The sequence below is a fragment of the Somniosus microcephalus genome, chromosome 1 (assembly GCF_052327205.1).
Source record: "Somniosus microcephalus isolate GS21.2 chromosome 1, FLI_Smic_1.0, whole genome shotgun sequence".
NCBI classification, from domain to species: domain Eukaryota; kingdom Metazoa; phylum Chordata; class Chondrichthyes; order Squaliformes; family Somniosidae; genus Somniosus; species Somniosus microcephalus.
The window spans coordinates 157,794,077-157,808,598 of NC_140987.1; the positions used below are offsets into that span (position 1 = coordinate 157,794,077).

General features: G+C 46.3%; 1 protein-coding gene across 2 annotated transcripts in view; it reads right to left on the reverse strand.

Moving 5' to 3' along the window:
* The window catches only part of hsd17b4 (hydroxysteroid (17-beta) dehydrogenase 4), a 235,015-nt gene that overhangs the window by 104,667 nt on the left and 115,826 nt on the right, over window positions 1–14,522 (reverse strand). For both annotated transcript variants that reach the window (XM_085986923.1, XM_085986934.1), the window contains exon 12: window positions 342–451. In XM_085986923.1, coding sequence (XP_085843049.1) covers window positions 342–451 — 110 coding nt within the window. The remainder of the gene's footprint in view (window positions 1–341; window positions 452–14,522) is intronic.

Below are 14,522 nucleotides of genomic sequence, written 5' to 3' on the forward strand. Positions count from 1 at the left end.
TTGATACATGACTCGGAGAGTATCTCAACTGACTCTTCTTTGAGATATTGGTGCTGGAATCTGTATGCATGAACAGAAAAACGTCAATCCAGACTTCCCTCAACAGCAGACAGCCAAAAGGTCCAACTAGATAAACCAGCTCAATTATCTGGAAATCTGCAGAGAAGGCCTTAAAGACAAATTTGCAAGAAATAATGCAAGGATCATATTCGGGGTTAAGTATTCAATATCCAAAGTGCATTCTTGCTTTAGAATACCTGAACAATAAATAACTGAAAAAGCTGCTTTATATGGTACTACAGTAATTATATTGGCACATTATATTACCACATGACACCTACTGGATTGATGTCTGAAGTACTAGTTTGTATTGTGCCGCTAGTAGGGTTTGTGGAGATTCCTCGTTCGATGTCTACTTTGTTCAGTACTTCATGAAGAGTGATAATCGATTCTATAATAAAAAATACAAGAGTGCAGTCAGTCTTGAACTCACGTTCCCTAGCCAATTCAAATTCACTGTTAACAATATATAACCGGACATCTAAGTTCTAAAACCTAATGGAACTAATACTAATACATGTGTGCTGAGCCCGCTCCTCGACTCCCTCTTCACCCACGACTGTGTGGCTGTTCATGGTTCCAACACCATCATCAAGTTTGCGGATGATACCACGGTAGTAGGCCAGATCACCAACAACGATGAGTCAGCCTACAGGGAGGAGGTCCAGCATCTCGTGAAGTGGTGCGCCGATAACAACCTGGCCCTTAACATCAAGAAAACCAAAGAAATCATTGTGGACTTCAGGAAGTCTAAAGGCGGAAGTCACACCCCCATCCACATCCATGGGGCTGTGGTGGAAAGGGTGGACAGCTTTAAGTTCCTCAGAGTCCACATCACGGAAGACCTCTCCTGGTCCCTCAATACCTCCTCTCTGGTGAAGAAGGCCCAGCAGCGCCTATATTTCCTAAGGAGGCTGAAGGGATGTAACCTGTCACCCCTGATCCTCTCTAACTTTTACCGCTGTACAATAGAGAGCATCCCGACGAACTGTATCACAGTATGGTATGGCAGCTGTAGCTCCTATGACCGGAAAGCCCTGCAGCGGGTAGTCAAAACTGCCCAACGCATTACCGGCACCCGGCTACCGACCACAGAGCACACATACCAGAAACGCTGTTTACAGAGGTCACTGACCATCATCAAAGACCCGACCCACCCCAGCCACAGTCTGTTCGCCCTCCTGCCATCTGGGAGACGCTACAGATGCATTCGCACCCGAACGACCAGATTTAGGAACAGCTTCTTTCTCAGGGCTGTCATCCTACTAAACTCCACAAATAAACTCTAAAGCCTGCACATCTGCCAATGCACTTTATTATGGTTATGTTTATGTTAATGTATTACAAGCCAAATGAATGTTGAATGTTTAAACGTCTTAATCTAAATGTACACTCTCGGGAGCCGCAAGCCTACATTTCGTTGTACTGCACTAACAATGACAATAAAGTTGATTATTGATGCGCTATCAATTACTCATAAAAGACGGAGAGTTAGGAGAGTAACTAAAGGCTTTTATTAGCAAAGAACAGAGCATGCCTCTCGTGGTTGACTGGGTTCCAAGAAGGCAGGGGGCTGCAGGGCAATCACCTTTATACCTGGGCCTGTGGGTGGAGCCAGGGGCAGAGCCAGCAGAGACGTGCTGAGGCATGCATAGGTACAACAGTGTGCAACAACAACAACGGTGAACAACAATAACAGTGGTTTACCACAATTATTATTATTTATTTGTTTACGGGATGTGGGCTTCGCTGATTTATTGCCCATCCCTAATTGCCCATGAGAAGGTGGTGGTGAGCCGCCGCCTTGAACTACTGCAGTCCGTATGGTGAAGGTACTCCCAAAGTGCTGTTAGGGAGGGAGTTCCAGGGTTTTGACCCAGTGGCAATGAAGGATCGGCGATATACTTCTAAGTCAGGGTGGTGTGTGACTTGGAGGGGAACTTGGAGGTGATGGTGTTCCCATGCACCCGCTGCCCTTGTCCTTCTAGGTGGAAGAGATCTCGGGCTTGGGAGGTGCTGCCGAAGAAGCCTTGGCAAGTTGCTGCAGTGCATCTTGTAGATGGTACACACTGCAACCACGCTACTCCAGTGGTGGAGGGAGTGAATGTTTAAGGTGGTGGATGGGGTTCCAATTAAGTGGGCTGCTTTGTCCTGGATGGTGTCAAGCTTCTTGGCTGTTGTTGGAGCTGCACACATTCAGGCAAGTGGAGAGTATTCAATCACACTCCTTACTTGTGCCTTGTAGATTGTGGAAAGGCTTTGGGGTGTCAGAAGGTGAGACACTCGCCATAGAATACCTAGCCTCTGACCTGCTCTCGTTGCCACAGTATTTATGTGGCTGGTCCAGTTAAGTTTCTGGTCAATGGTGAACCCCAGGATGTTGATGGTGGGGCATTCGGCGATGGTAATGCTGTTGAATGTCAAGGGGTGGTGGTTCGACTCTCGCTTGTTGGAAATAGTCATTGCCTAGCACTTCTGTGGCGCGAATGTTCCCTGCAACTTATCAGCCCAAGCCTGAACATCATCCAGGACTTGTTGCCAGCGGGCATGGACTGCTTCATTATCTGAGGAATTGTGAATGGCACTGAACACTGTCATCAGCAAACATCCCCATTTCTGACCTTATGTTGGAGGGAAGGTCATTGATGAAGCAGCTGAAAATGGTTGGGCCTAGGACACTGCCCTGAGGAACTCCTGCAGTGATGTCCTGGGGCTGTGATGACTGACCTTCAACCACCAGAACCATCTTCCTTTGTGCTAGGTATAACTCCAGCCAGTAGAGCGTTTTCCCCCCTATTCCCATTGACTTCAGTTTTACTAGGGCTCCTTGATGCCACACTCGGTCAAATGCTGCCTTGATGTCAAGGGCAGTCACTCTCACCTCACCTCTGGAATTCAGCTCTTTTGTCCATGCTTGGACCAAGGTTGTAATGAGATCGGGAGCAGAGTGTTTTTGGAGGAACCCAAACTGGGCATCAGTGAGCAGGTTATTGGTGAGTAAGTGCCGCTTAATAGCACTATCGATGACACCTTCCATCACTTTGCTGGTGATTGAGAGTAGACTGATGGAGCGGTAATTGGCCGGTTTGGATTTGTCCTGCTTTTTGCGGACAGGACATACCTGGGCAGTTTTCCACATTGTCGGATAGATGCCAGTGTTGTAGCTGTACTGGAACAGCTTGGCTAGAGATGCGGCTAGTTCTGGAGCACAAGTCTTCAGCACGATAGACTGGATGTTGTCAGGGCCCATAGCCTTTGCTGTATCCAGTGCACTCAGCTGTTTTTTTATATCATGTGGAGTGAATCAAATTGGCGGAAGACTGGCTTCTGTGATGGTGAGGACTTCAGGAGTAAGCCGATATGGATCATCCACTCGGCACTTCTGGCTGAAGATGATTGCAAGCGCTTCAGCCTGGTCTTTTGCACTCATGTGCTGGACTCCACCATCATTGAGGATGGGGATATTCAGGCAGCCTCCTCCTTCCATTAGTTGTTTAATAGTCGTCCACCATTCATGACTGGATGTGGCAGGACTGCAGAACATTAATCTGATCCGTTGATTGTAGGATCACTTAGCCCGTCTATGCTGCTTCTGCTTTTTAGCATGCATGTTGCAGCTTCCCCAGGTTGGCACCTCATTTTTAGGTACGCCTGTGCTGCTCCTGGTATGCTCTTCTACACTCCTTATTGAACCAAGGTTGGTCCCCTGGCTTGATGGTAATGGTAGAGTGAGGGATATGCCGGGCCCTGGGGTTACAGATTGTGGTGGAATACAATTCCGCTGCTGCTGATGGCCCACAGTGCCTCATGGATGCCCAGTTTTGAGCTGCTAGATCGGTTCTGAATCAATCCCATTTAGCACAGTGGTAGAGCCACACAACACGATGGTGGATGTCCTCAGTGTGAAGACGGGACTTTGCCTCCACAATGATTGTGCGGTGTTCACTGCTACCAATCTACCAATACTGTCATGGCAGATGCATCTGCGACAGGTAGATTAGTGAGGACGAGGTCAAGGAGGTTTTTCCCCTCGTGTTGGTTCCCTCACCACTTGTTGCAGGCCCAGACTGGCAGCTATGTCTTTCAAGACTTGGCCAGCTCAGTCAGTAGTGGTGCTACCGGGCCACTCTTGGCCCTGAGAGTCCTCAGCATTGACTCTGGACCCCACCCAGAGTGCATTCTGTGCCCTTGCCACTCTCCGTGCTTCTTCCAAGTGGTGTTCAACATGGAGAAGTACTGATTCATCAACTGAGGGAGGGCAGTAGGTGGCAATCAGCACGAAGTTTCCTTGCCCATGTTTGACCTGGAGCCATGAGACTTCATGGGGTCCGGAGTCAAATGTTGAGCACTCCCAGGGCCACTCCTTCCCAACTGTATATCACTGTGCCACCACCCCTGGTGGGTCTGTCCTGCTCGTGGGACAGGACATACCATGAGATGGTGATGGAGGAGTTTGGGACATTGGCTGAAAGGTATGATTCTGTGAGTATGACTATGTCAGGCTGTTGCTTGACTGGGAGAGACAGCTCTCCCAATTTTGGCACAAGTCTCCAGATGTTGGTGAGGAGGACTTTGCAGGGTCGACTGGGCTGGGTGTGCCATTGCCAAGGTCGATGCCAGGTGGTCCGTCCAGTTTTATTCTTATTGTGTTTCATACTGGTTTGTTACAACTAAGTGGGTAGGCCATTTTAAAGGGCAGTTAAGAGTCAACCACATTGCCGTGGGTCTGGAGTCACATATAGGCAAGACCGGGTAAGGATGACAGAAGAACATTCGTTAACCAGATGGGTTTTTACAACAATCAGATAGTTTCAAGGTTACTCACTTTTTTTTTCCAAATTTATTTAATTAACAGAATTTAAATTCCCCAGCTGCCATGGTGGGATTTGAACTCACGTTTTTGGATCATTAGTCCAAGCCTCTGGATTACTATCCCAGTAACATTACCACTATGCTACCGTTCCCCTTTGATAAGACAGTACAGTTACTAATCAACTATTTCTGACACCAGTACATGTCTTTTGCAGGGTAGCTTCATGGTTTATTTATCATTGAATGCATCATGTTATCAGAGAGTAAATTAATGTAACATTTCTGCTCTTAACCACAAATGCTCATTTTTAAAACAGAACACTTCATGTTGATAACACTGATTATGCATTTATTTTAACTTGTGCCAGTCAGGAAACAAGCAAAATCCATAAGTGAGAGAGTCATGAGATAAAGGATGACTAAAAAGAGGGAGAAGATAGATTATGAGGGTAAACTAGCAAGAAATATAAAAAATGATAATAAGAACTTCTACAGTTATATAAAAAGGAAGAGAGTAGCTAAAGTAAATATTGGTCCCTTAGAGGATGAGACTGGGGAATTAATAATGGGAAACAGGGAAATGGCAGAGACTTTGAACAAATATTTTGTATCTGCCTTCATGGTAGAAGACACTAAAAGCATTCCAATAATAGTAATCAAGGGGCAAAAGGGAGGGAGCAACTTAAAACAATGACTATCACTGGAGAAAAAGTACTTGGCAAACTAATGGGACTAAAGGCTGACACGTCCCCTGGACCTGAAGGGCCTGCATCCTAGGGTCTTAAAAGAAGTGGCTGCAGAGATAGTGGATGCACCGGTCGTAATCTACCAAAATTCCATGGATTCTAGAATGGTCCCAGTGGATTGGAAAACCACAAATGTAACGCCCCTAGTCAAGAAAAGAGGGAGACAGAAAGCAGGAAACTATAGGCCAGTTAGCCTAACATCTGTCATTGGGAAAATGCTGGAATCCATTGTTAAGGAAGTAGTAGCAGGACATTTAGAAAATCATAATTAAACCATGTTGACTCTGCTTGATTGTATGAAAGGGAAATCGTGTTTGACAAATTTACTAGAGCTCTTTGAGGATGAAAAGAGCAGGGTGGATCAAGGGGAATCAGTAGATGTAGCATTCGATAAGGTACCACATAAAAGGTTATTGCACAAGATAAGAGCTCACGGTGTTGGAGGTAATATATTAGCATGGATAGGGGATTGGCTAACTAACAGAAAACAGAGTCGGGATAAATGGGTCATTTTCAGGTTGGCAAACTGTAACTAGTGGGGTGCCACAGGGATCAGTGCTGGGGCCTCAACTATTTACAAACTATATTAATGGCTTGGATGAAGGGACTGAGTGTACTGTTGACAAATTTGCTAATGATACAAAGATAGGTGGGAAAGCAAGTTGTGAGGAGTACACAGAGTCTGCAAAGGGATATGGATAGATTAAGTGAGCGGGCAAAAATTTGGCAGATGGAGTATAATGTGGGAAAATGTGAGGTTATCCACTTTGGTCAGAAGAATAAAAAAGCAAAATATTATTTAAATGGAGACTACAGAATGCTGCGGTACAGATGGATTTGGGTGTTCTCATATGTGAAACACAAAAAGTTAGCATGCAGCTACAGCAAGTAATTAGAAAGGCAAATGGAATATTGGCCTTTATTGCGAGTATAAAAGTAGGTAAGTCTTGCTACAACTGTACAGGACATTGGTGAGACCACATCTGGAGTTCAATAATCTTAGGGGACTTCAATTTTCATACAGATTGGACAAATCAAATTGGCAAAGGTAGTCTGGAGGACGAGTTCATGGAATGCATTTGGGACAGTTTCCTAGAACAATATGTCATGGAACCAATCAGGGAACAGGCTATTTTAGATCTTGTATTGTGCAATGAGACAGGGTTAATTAGCAATCTGATAGTAAAGGATCCTCTGGGGCAGAGTGATCAAAATATGATAGAATTTCACATTAATTTTGAGTGTGACTTGCCTAAGTCCGAAACTTAAATAAAGCCAATTACATAGGTATGACCCGCGAGTTGGCTAAGGTAGATTGGAAAAATAGATTAAAAGGTATGGCGGTAGATAAGTAGTGGCTAGCATTTAAAGTAATATTTCATCGTTCTCAACAAAAATACATTCCATTGAGAAACAAAAACTCCATGGGAAAACTGATCCCAGCGTGGCTAACTAAAGAAGTTAAGGATAGCATTAGATTGAAAGAAGAAACGTATAACGTTGCAAAGAATAATAGTAAGCCTGAGGATTGCGAGAGTTTCAGAAACCAGCAAAGGTTGACCAAAAAATTGAAAAAAAGGGAAAAAATAGAATGAGAGAAAACTAGCAAGAAATATAAGAGCAGATTGCAAGGGCTCGATTTTAATTCCCGAAGCAGGTTGCAGTTGGGTTGCGTGGTGGGCAGGTTCGGGAGCCGCTTCCAGCAGGAACAGCTGCAGATGTGCAATTTTTATTCAACGAGCTTGTTAATTTCATGGTGGCGCGCTGGCCGGTCCAATGAGTGGGATCGGGTCTGTTGTCCGCCTCTGATGACATCATAATAGCAGCTGCTTTTAAAGCTGCCATCCAGCCTGAGCCTTTCCATTGTGGTTTCAAAGCTATGACTTCTTCCAGAGGCAAGGCAGCTCCTCGGTTTAATGATGAGTCCCTCCAAGTTCTTGTGGATGCTGTCAGAGGGCGCAGCGAGATTCTCTTCCCTCCTGAGCCTCCTCAGCAGACCAAGGCAGTCTGGCTGCACATTGCTCAGGAGGTGAGCGCAAGGTCTATTTATGCACGCTCACAGATCCAGTGCCGAAAAAGGTTTAATGATCTTGTGAGAGATTAAAAGTGAGTATCCCATCTCACTTGCCTTCACTCTGCTTCCCTTCTCTTCATCACCTGCACTCTGCGGTAAGCCTCCTCCTTCACATCCCACCTTACTCTTGCTTCCCTTGCACCCTTTCCTATCCATCTCTGTCCCTGCACTGAATCATTTCAGCATCCTGCCTATGCATCCCTTAGACTTGCTCTCACTGTCATGCAGTGACAACAACTAACAATGCACAGGGAGCTAGCTTCCTCTTGGCACCTTACCCCATCTTTGTCTCACTCAAAGCTTCTATGGTAGGGATTCATCACACTCACTCCATCACTGTGGTTGAAACACCACTTGTGTTCCTCCTTGCAGGAAAAGATAACCCACAATAAGAGGGAGAGAGCAACGGCTGGAGTAGGAACACCAGTCCTTGCAACATTGACCAGTGCTGAGGAAGCAGCAAACGAGATTGTTGGAGCTGGCGAGGACCTGGAAGTGGGCGATGGAGACAGGCACACTGGAGGAAGCTGGTGACATAATAGAGTTTCATCCCTCTCAGAAAGCAATGGAATATGATGTTCAGAGAGAATCGTTTTGGATCATCTGCTCAAAAAGATGCGACTGCTACATTAATATCAGATGTCTAATTCAAGCCTTTACTCTCCCACAGGACCATCGAGCACCCCGCTCCCCACAATCCAGGACGAAGGCCCGGACATCTCCTCAGAGGAACCTGCGTCACCAGAACTCAGCGCACCCAGCACCAGCGCAGCAATGCACACCTCTGTGGGGCCATCGCGAGTTAGTGTTGACACCTGGTCTATCACAGCGCACAAGTGAGCATCAGCAGATGGTGGAGACAGCGACAGCAGTGGAGAATCCTCTGCAGAGGTCGCAGGACTGTCCTAGCTCTGCTCAGCTGCATGCAGACACTGTGCCTCTGGGGCCATCCAGAAAAAGAGCGGTTCGTGAAATACAGGAACAAGTGCAGGTGTCTCTGGAAGGATTTGTCTCCAGGGTTAGTGCGAGTGTGGAGAGAATGGAGGAGTCCATCTCTAACATCAGCACTGCCATGGTGGAGGCAATGGCGCATGAATGCACCACCATGGAAAGGTTGGCAACCTCTGTGGAAAGGCTGGCTACCTCAGTGGAAAGGATGGCTATGGGCATGGAGGAAATAAGTTACCAGAGTCAGGAAAACATGGTGACTGTTCAGAATAGAATGACATCTCTGGAGCAGCGATGGGCAGCTATTGAGCAGAGAGGCCACAGCTTCATGGACGTCCTTTTGAGGAGGACTGCCAGTGTAGATACGGGTCCTCATGGCCCCCCCTGAAGTGCAGCAAGGTGCTCTCCTGCCACTTGCTAGCACTGAGATGCGGTTGACCCAAGAGGGATGTTGTTGGCAGGACAGAAGGAAGTGTGGGCTCCTCTCAAAGCACTCACATGACCATGCCACAGCGGAGCCCTCGGTCAGAGACCCACTTTGCAAAGACAACCGAGATGACCGTTTTAGCCCCTGCACAGCCACAGGAAGAGCACACTGTTGAAGAACCCTCCCAGGCTCCCAAACCGAGAGCACGCCCGCCTAATGCGTCGAAGCAGGCGCAGCATCCTAGTCAGCAAGGTGCCTCTACATCTGCTGAAGCCACAGGAGAAGCACCACATAGAAGCACTCAAAAGAGAAAGATTAAGCACAAGGGGACTCACTTGGGTGATGTCTCTTTTTTTTTTTTCTGACTCTTGCTGGTATATTTTGTCATGTGTTAAAGATAAATTATGTCGCCTGTGTGTTCTGGGAAATGGCAAAAGTGCATTGAGGGCTCAGGGTGACTTACATTTGTAATGCTGATGGTAAAAGTGATAGGAAATAAGAGCGTATAGCAGAGATGAAGTATGACATTGGACAAGTGTCGCCTGCAATTATAGAGCCATATGGTGGCCACCTATGGTCGAAAAGTAAGCTTATGGTAGTGTGGCATGGCAGTGTGCATACCCTGGTTGACAGGCAGCAGTGAACTGGAGGGATGCTACATTGGTCACAACAGGGCATGCAAGGCTTCCCTCGTCCTCCTCTTCCCAGGAAGATCTGTGGTGAGCCATGTGGCTGCTACTCCCCCGATTACGAGAACCAAGATGAGGGGGCGTAAATGTTTCCCATCCCCTTGCTATAGATTTCATTTGAGGTAACAATCTTGCAAGCGCACAGTCGAAGTGGCCTGAAATATTTCCATTCATGACACACTGCAGATAGGTGTCAGCATGAACAGTCAGAAGGTCAGTAGATGTGAAAAATGTTATCCCATACCTACAACAGCAAAGTTGTTGCATTTTAATGTCAGTCATGTTTCTGGGGCGCTTTTAAAGCACTCCACCAATGCATACAAATCATGTCCTCCAGCAACTCGTCTCCTTGAACCTGGCCTGTTTCTGACTAGTCGGGAAACAGGAGCCAGTAGCAGGAAAATGGGAAACACTATGAAAATAGGATTAGCAAGGCAGTTAACAGGCTGTTAACTGCCTTAACTACCTGTCCCACCAGTTGGAGACGGGTCAGTTTGGGGGCGGCTGAACAGACACTCAGAAAAATCAGGTGGGGGCGGGATGGAGGTGGGTTGGGTGTCTGAAGCCATTTTTCCCAATTTTCCCAACAGACCCACCTCCAAACCTGCCTCCTCAGGGCTATTAAAATAGAGCCCCAAGAGTTTCTACAATTAAGTAAAAAGGTAAAGAGTAGCAAAAGTAAACGTTGGTCCCTTAGAGGCGGAGACAGGAAACATTATTATGGGGAATAAGGAACTGGCAGAAATGTTAAACAAATATTTTGATCTTTCTTCACAGTAGAAGACACAAAAAGCAGGGGAACCAAGGGTCTAATGAGGGTGAGGTACTTAACATAATTAATATAAGTAGAGAAAAACTACTAGAGAAACTAATGGGAGTAAAAGCCGAAAAATCCCCTGGACCTGACAGCTTACATACTAGGGTTCTAAAAGAGGTGGCTGAAGAGATAGTGGATGCAATGGTTTTGATCTTCCAAAATTCCCTAGATTCTAGAATGGTCCCAGCGGATTGGAAGGTTGCAAATGTAACACCACTATTCAAGAAAGGAGGGAGAGAAAAAACAGGGAACTACAGGCCAGTTAGCCTGACATCAGTCGTCGGGAAAATGCTGGAATCCATTGTTAAGGAAGTGGTATCAGGGCACTTAGAAAATCATAACATAATTAGGTAGAGTCAACATGGTTTTATGAAAGGGAAATTGTGTTTGACAAATGTATTCTTTTTTGAGGATGTAACTAACAAGGTAGATAAAGGGGAACCAGTGGATGTAGTATATTTGGATTTCCAAAAGGCATTCGATAAGGTGCCACATAAAAGGTTATTACACAAGATTAGGGCTCATGGGGTTGGAGGTAATATAGTAGCATGGATAGAGGATTGGTTAACGGACAGAAAACAGAGAGTAGGGATAAATGGATTTTTCCGGTTGGCAGGCTGTAACTAGTGGGGTGCCGCAAGGATCAGTGTTGGGGCCTCAGCTATTTACAATCTATATTAATGACCTAGATGAAGGGACAGAGTGTAATGTATCCAAGTTTGCTGATGATACAAAGCTAGGTGCGACAGTAAGCTGTGAGGAGAACACAAAGAGTCTGCAAAGGGATGTAGATAGACTAAGTGAATGGGCGGTAAGGTAGCAAATGAAGTATAATGTAGGGAAATGTGAGGAAGAATAAAAAGATTTTTTTTTTTTTTTTTTTAAATAAATGGTGAGAAACTTTCAAATGTTGGTGTTCAGAGAGATTTAGGTGTCCTTGTGCAAGAAACACTGAAAGCTAGCATGCAGGTACAGCAAGCAATAAGGAAGGCAAATGGCATGTTGACCTTTATTGCAGGGGGTTGGAGTAGAAGAGTAAGGAAGTCTTGCTACAATTGTACAGGGCCTTGGTGAGCCCACACCTGGAGTACTGTGCAGAGTTTTGGTCTCCTTATCTGAGGAAGGATATACTTGTCTTGGAGCGGTGCAATGAAGGTTCACTAGATTAATTCCTGGGATGAGAGGGCTGTCCTATGATGAGAGGTTGTGTAGAATGAGCCTATACTCTGTAGTTTAGAAGAATGATTGAAACATACAAGATTCTGAAGGGGATTGACAGGGTAGATACTGAGAGGTTGTTTCCCTGGCTGGAGTGTCTAGAACTAGGGAGCACTGTCTCAGGATAAGGGGTAGGCCATTTAAGACTGAGATGAAGAATTTCTTCACTCAGAGGGTTGTGAATCTTTGCAATTCTCTGCCCCAGAGGGCTGTGAATGCGGAGTATATTCAAGGCGGAGATAGACAGATCTTTGAAAAACAGGGGAGGCAAGGGTTATGGGGTGCAGGCGGCAAAGTGGAGTTGAATCCAAGATCAGATCAGCCATGATCTTACTGAATGGCGGAGTAGACTCGAGGGGCCAAATGGCCTACTCCTGCTCCTATTTCTTATATGTTCTTAAAGGCAGTCTATAATGGTTTTAATTTGTTTTTACAGTTCCATTGGATGGATTAAAAAAACAGAATCCAAGCCGAACTTGCAACCAAATCAAAACTGCAGGTTGCTTGGTCATGTCTTAAAAAGGATTAAAATTATTAGGGGCAAGAATAGAAGATTGGAACTGCCACAGATAAATTTTCATCCATTTCCATGCATCTTAAAAAAAATTAGAATGTAAATAATGTTTTAATGCTCATTTTTTTGTTGTTGTAGAGTTTCAAAGTTAGCTAGGAATGAGCAATAAATTCAGCTTCCCAGTGATGCCTACATCCAGAGAACAAATATAAAAAAAAGTTCAAAGGAGTTTTATGAGCAAAATGGTCACTGTGATGTGATTCTTTCCTTTGCTCAAATTTGTGTGTTGCAGGATTTGAATTCGACAAAATGTACTGGACAAGAACAAACTAGTTACCTCTTTGAGCAACAATTCTATCTCACCAGATATTGCATCCCCAACGGTCACATGCTGACTCAAACTCGAAACACATTACCCGATTACTGCAGCACTATTCCTAGCAGACAACACAATTGCTACCAATTTTTTATGCATACCTACTGGCTCCTTCCAGTCACCAGGAGAGAATATGTGGCATTACTTAAATCAACAATATCCAACTGCATTAACAAGTTTACAAGAGACTGTTACTAAAGAGGCAATACAGGTAGACTACCCTTTATCCGGACTTCCGAAAACCGAAACCCTCTAAAAACCGAAGGTTTTTTCGGTCAGCGTAAGTCCAGCGTAAGTCGTGCGCACGACCCCCCGCAGACCCCCGCCGGCCCCGACCCCCGCCGACTTACGCTGAGCGTCAGCGTAAGTCGTGCGCACGACCCCCCCCCCCCACCGACCCCCGCGACCCCAAGTCGGCGGGGGTCGGGGTCGGCGTCAGTGCCGGCGGGGGGGTTGGGGCCGGCGGGGGTCCGCGAAGGGGGTTGGGGCCGGCGGGGGTCCGCAAGGGGGTCGGCGCCGGCGGGGGTCGGCGGGGGGTTCGGGGCTGGCGGGGGGGGGGGGGTCGGGGCCGGCGGGGGTCCGCGGGGGGTCGTGCGCACGATCCCCCGCCGACCCCCCTGCGGACCCCTGCCGACCCACCTTCCGAAATTCTCCGAAAACCGAAACACGGCTGGTCCCGAGGTTTTCGGATAAAGGATAGTCTACCTGTACTATATTTATTCCACTAGGTCAGCATAGGTTTCATAATGATTTGATACAATTGCTGCTTTGCCATGAATGTCAGACTAGTTGATTGAACCCACATTGAAGCTCAACTGCAAACACCAGGGCCTGATAATCTACATCCTAGGGTACTTAAGGAAGTGGCCCTAGAATTGTAGATGCATTGCTGGTCATATTCCAAAATTCTATAGACTCTGGCACAGTTCCCATGGATTGGAGGGTAGCTAATGTAACCCCACTATTTAAAAAAGGTGGTAGAGGGAAAACGGGGAATTATACACCGGTAAGCCTGACATCAGTAGTGGGGAAAATGCTAGAGTCCATTATAAAAGATGTAATAGCAGAGCACCTGGAAAACAGCGACAGGATCGGACAAAGTCAACATGGATTTACAAAAGGTAAATCGTGCTTGACTAATCTACTGGAATTTTGTGAGGATGTAACTGGTAGAATAGACAAGGGAGAACCAATGGATGTGGTGTATTTGGACCTTCAGAAGGCTTTCGATAAGGTCCCGCATAAGAGATTAGCATGTAAAGTTAAAGCACATGGGATTGGGGGTAAGGTACTGACTTGGATAGAGAACTGGTTGGCAGACAGGAAGCAAAGAGTTGGAATAAACGGGTCTTTTTCCGAGTGGCAGGCAGTGACTAGTGGGGTACCGCAGGGATCGGTGCTAGGACCCCAGCTATTCACAATATATATTAATGATCTAGACGAGGGAACTAGATGTAATATCTCCAAGTTTGCAGATGACACAAAGCTGGGTGGGCGTGTCGGCTGGGAGGAGGATGCCGAGAAACTCCAGTATGATTTGGACAGGTTGGGTGATTGGGCGGATGCATGGCAGATGCAGTATAATGTGGATAAATGCGAGGTTATCCACTTTAGTGGCAAAAACAGGAAGGCACATTTTTATCTGAATGGCAATAGATTGGGAGAAGGGGACGTGCAACGAGACCTGGGTGTCCTTGTGCACCAGTCACTGAAGGTAAGCGTGCAGGTGCAGCAGGCGGTTAAGGCGGCAAATGGTATGTTGGCCTTCACAGCGAGAGGATTCAAGTACAGGAGCAAGGATGTCTTGCTGCAGTTGTACAGGGCCTTGATGAGACCACACC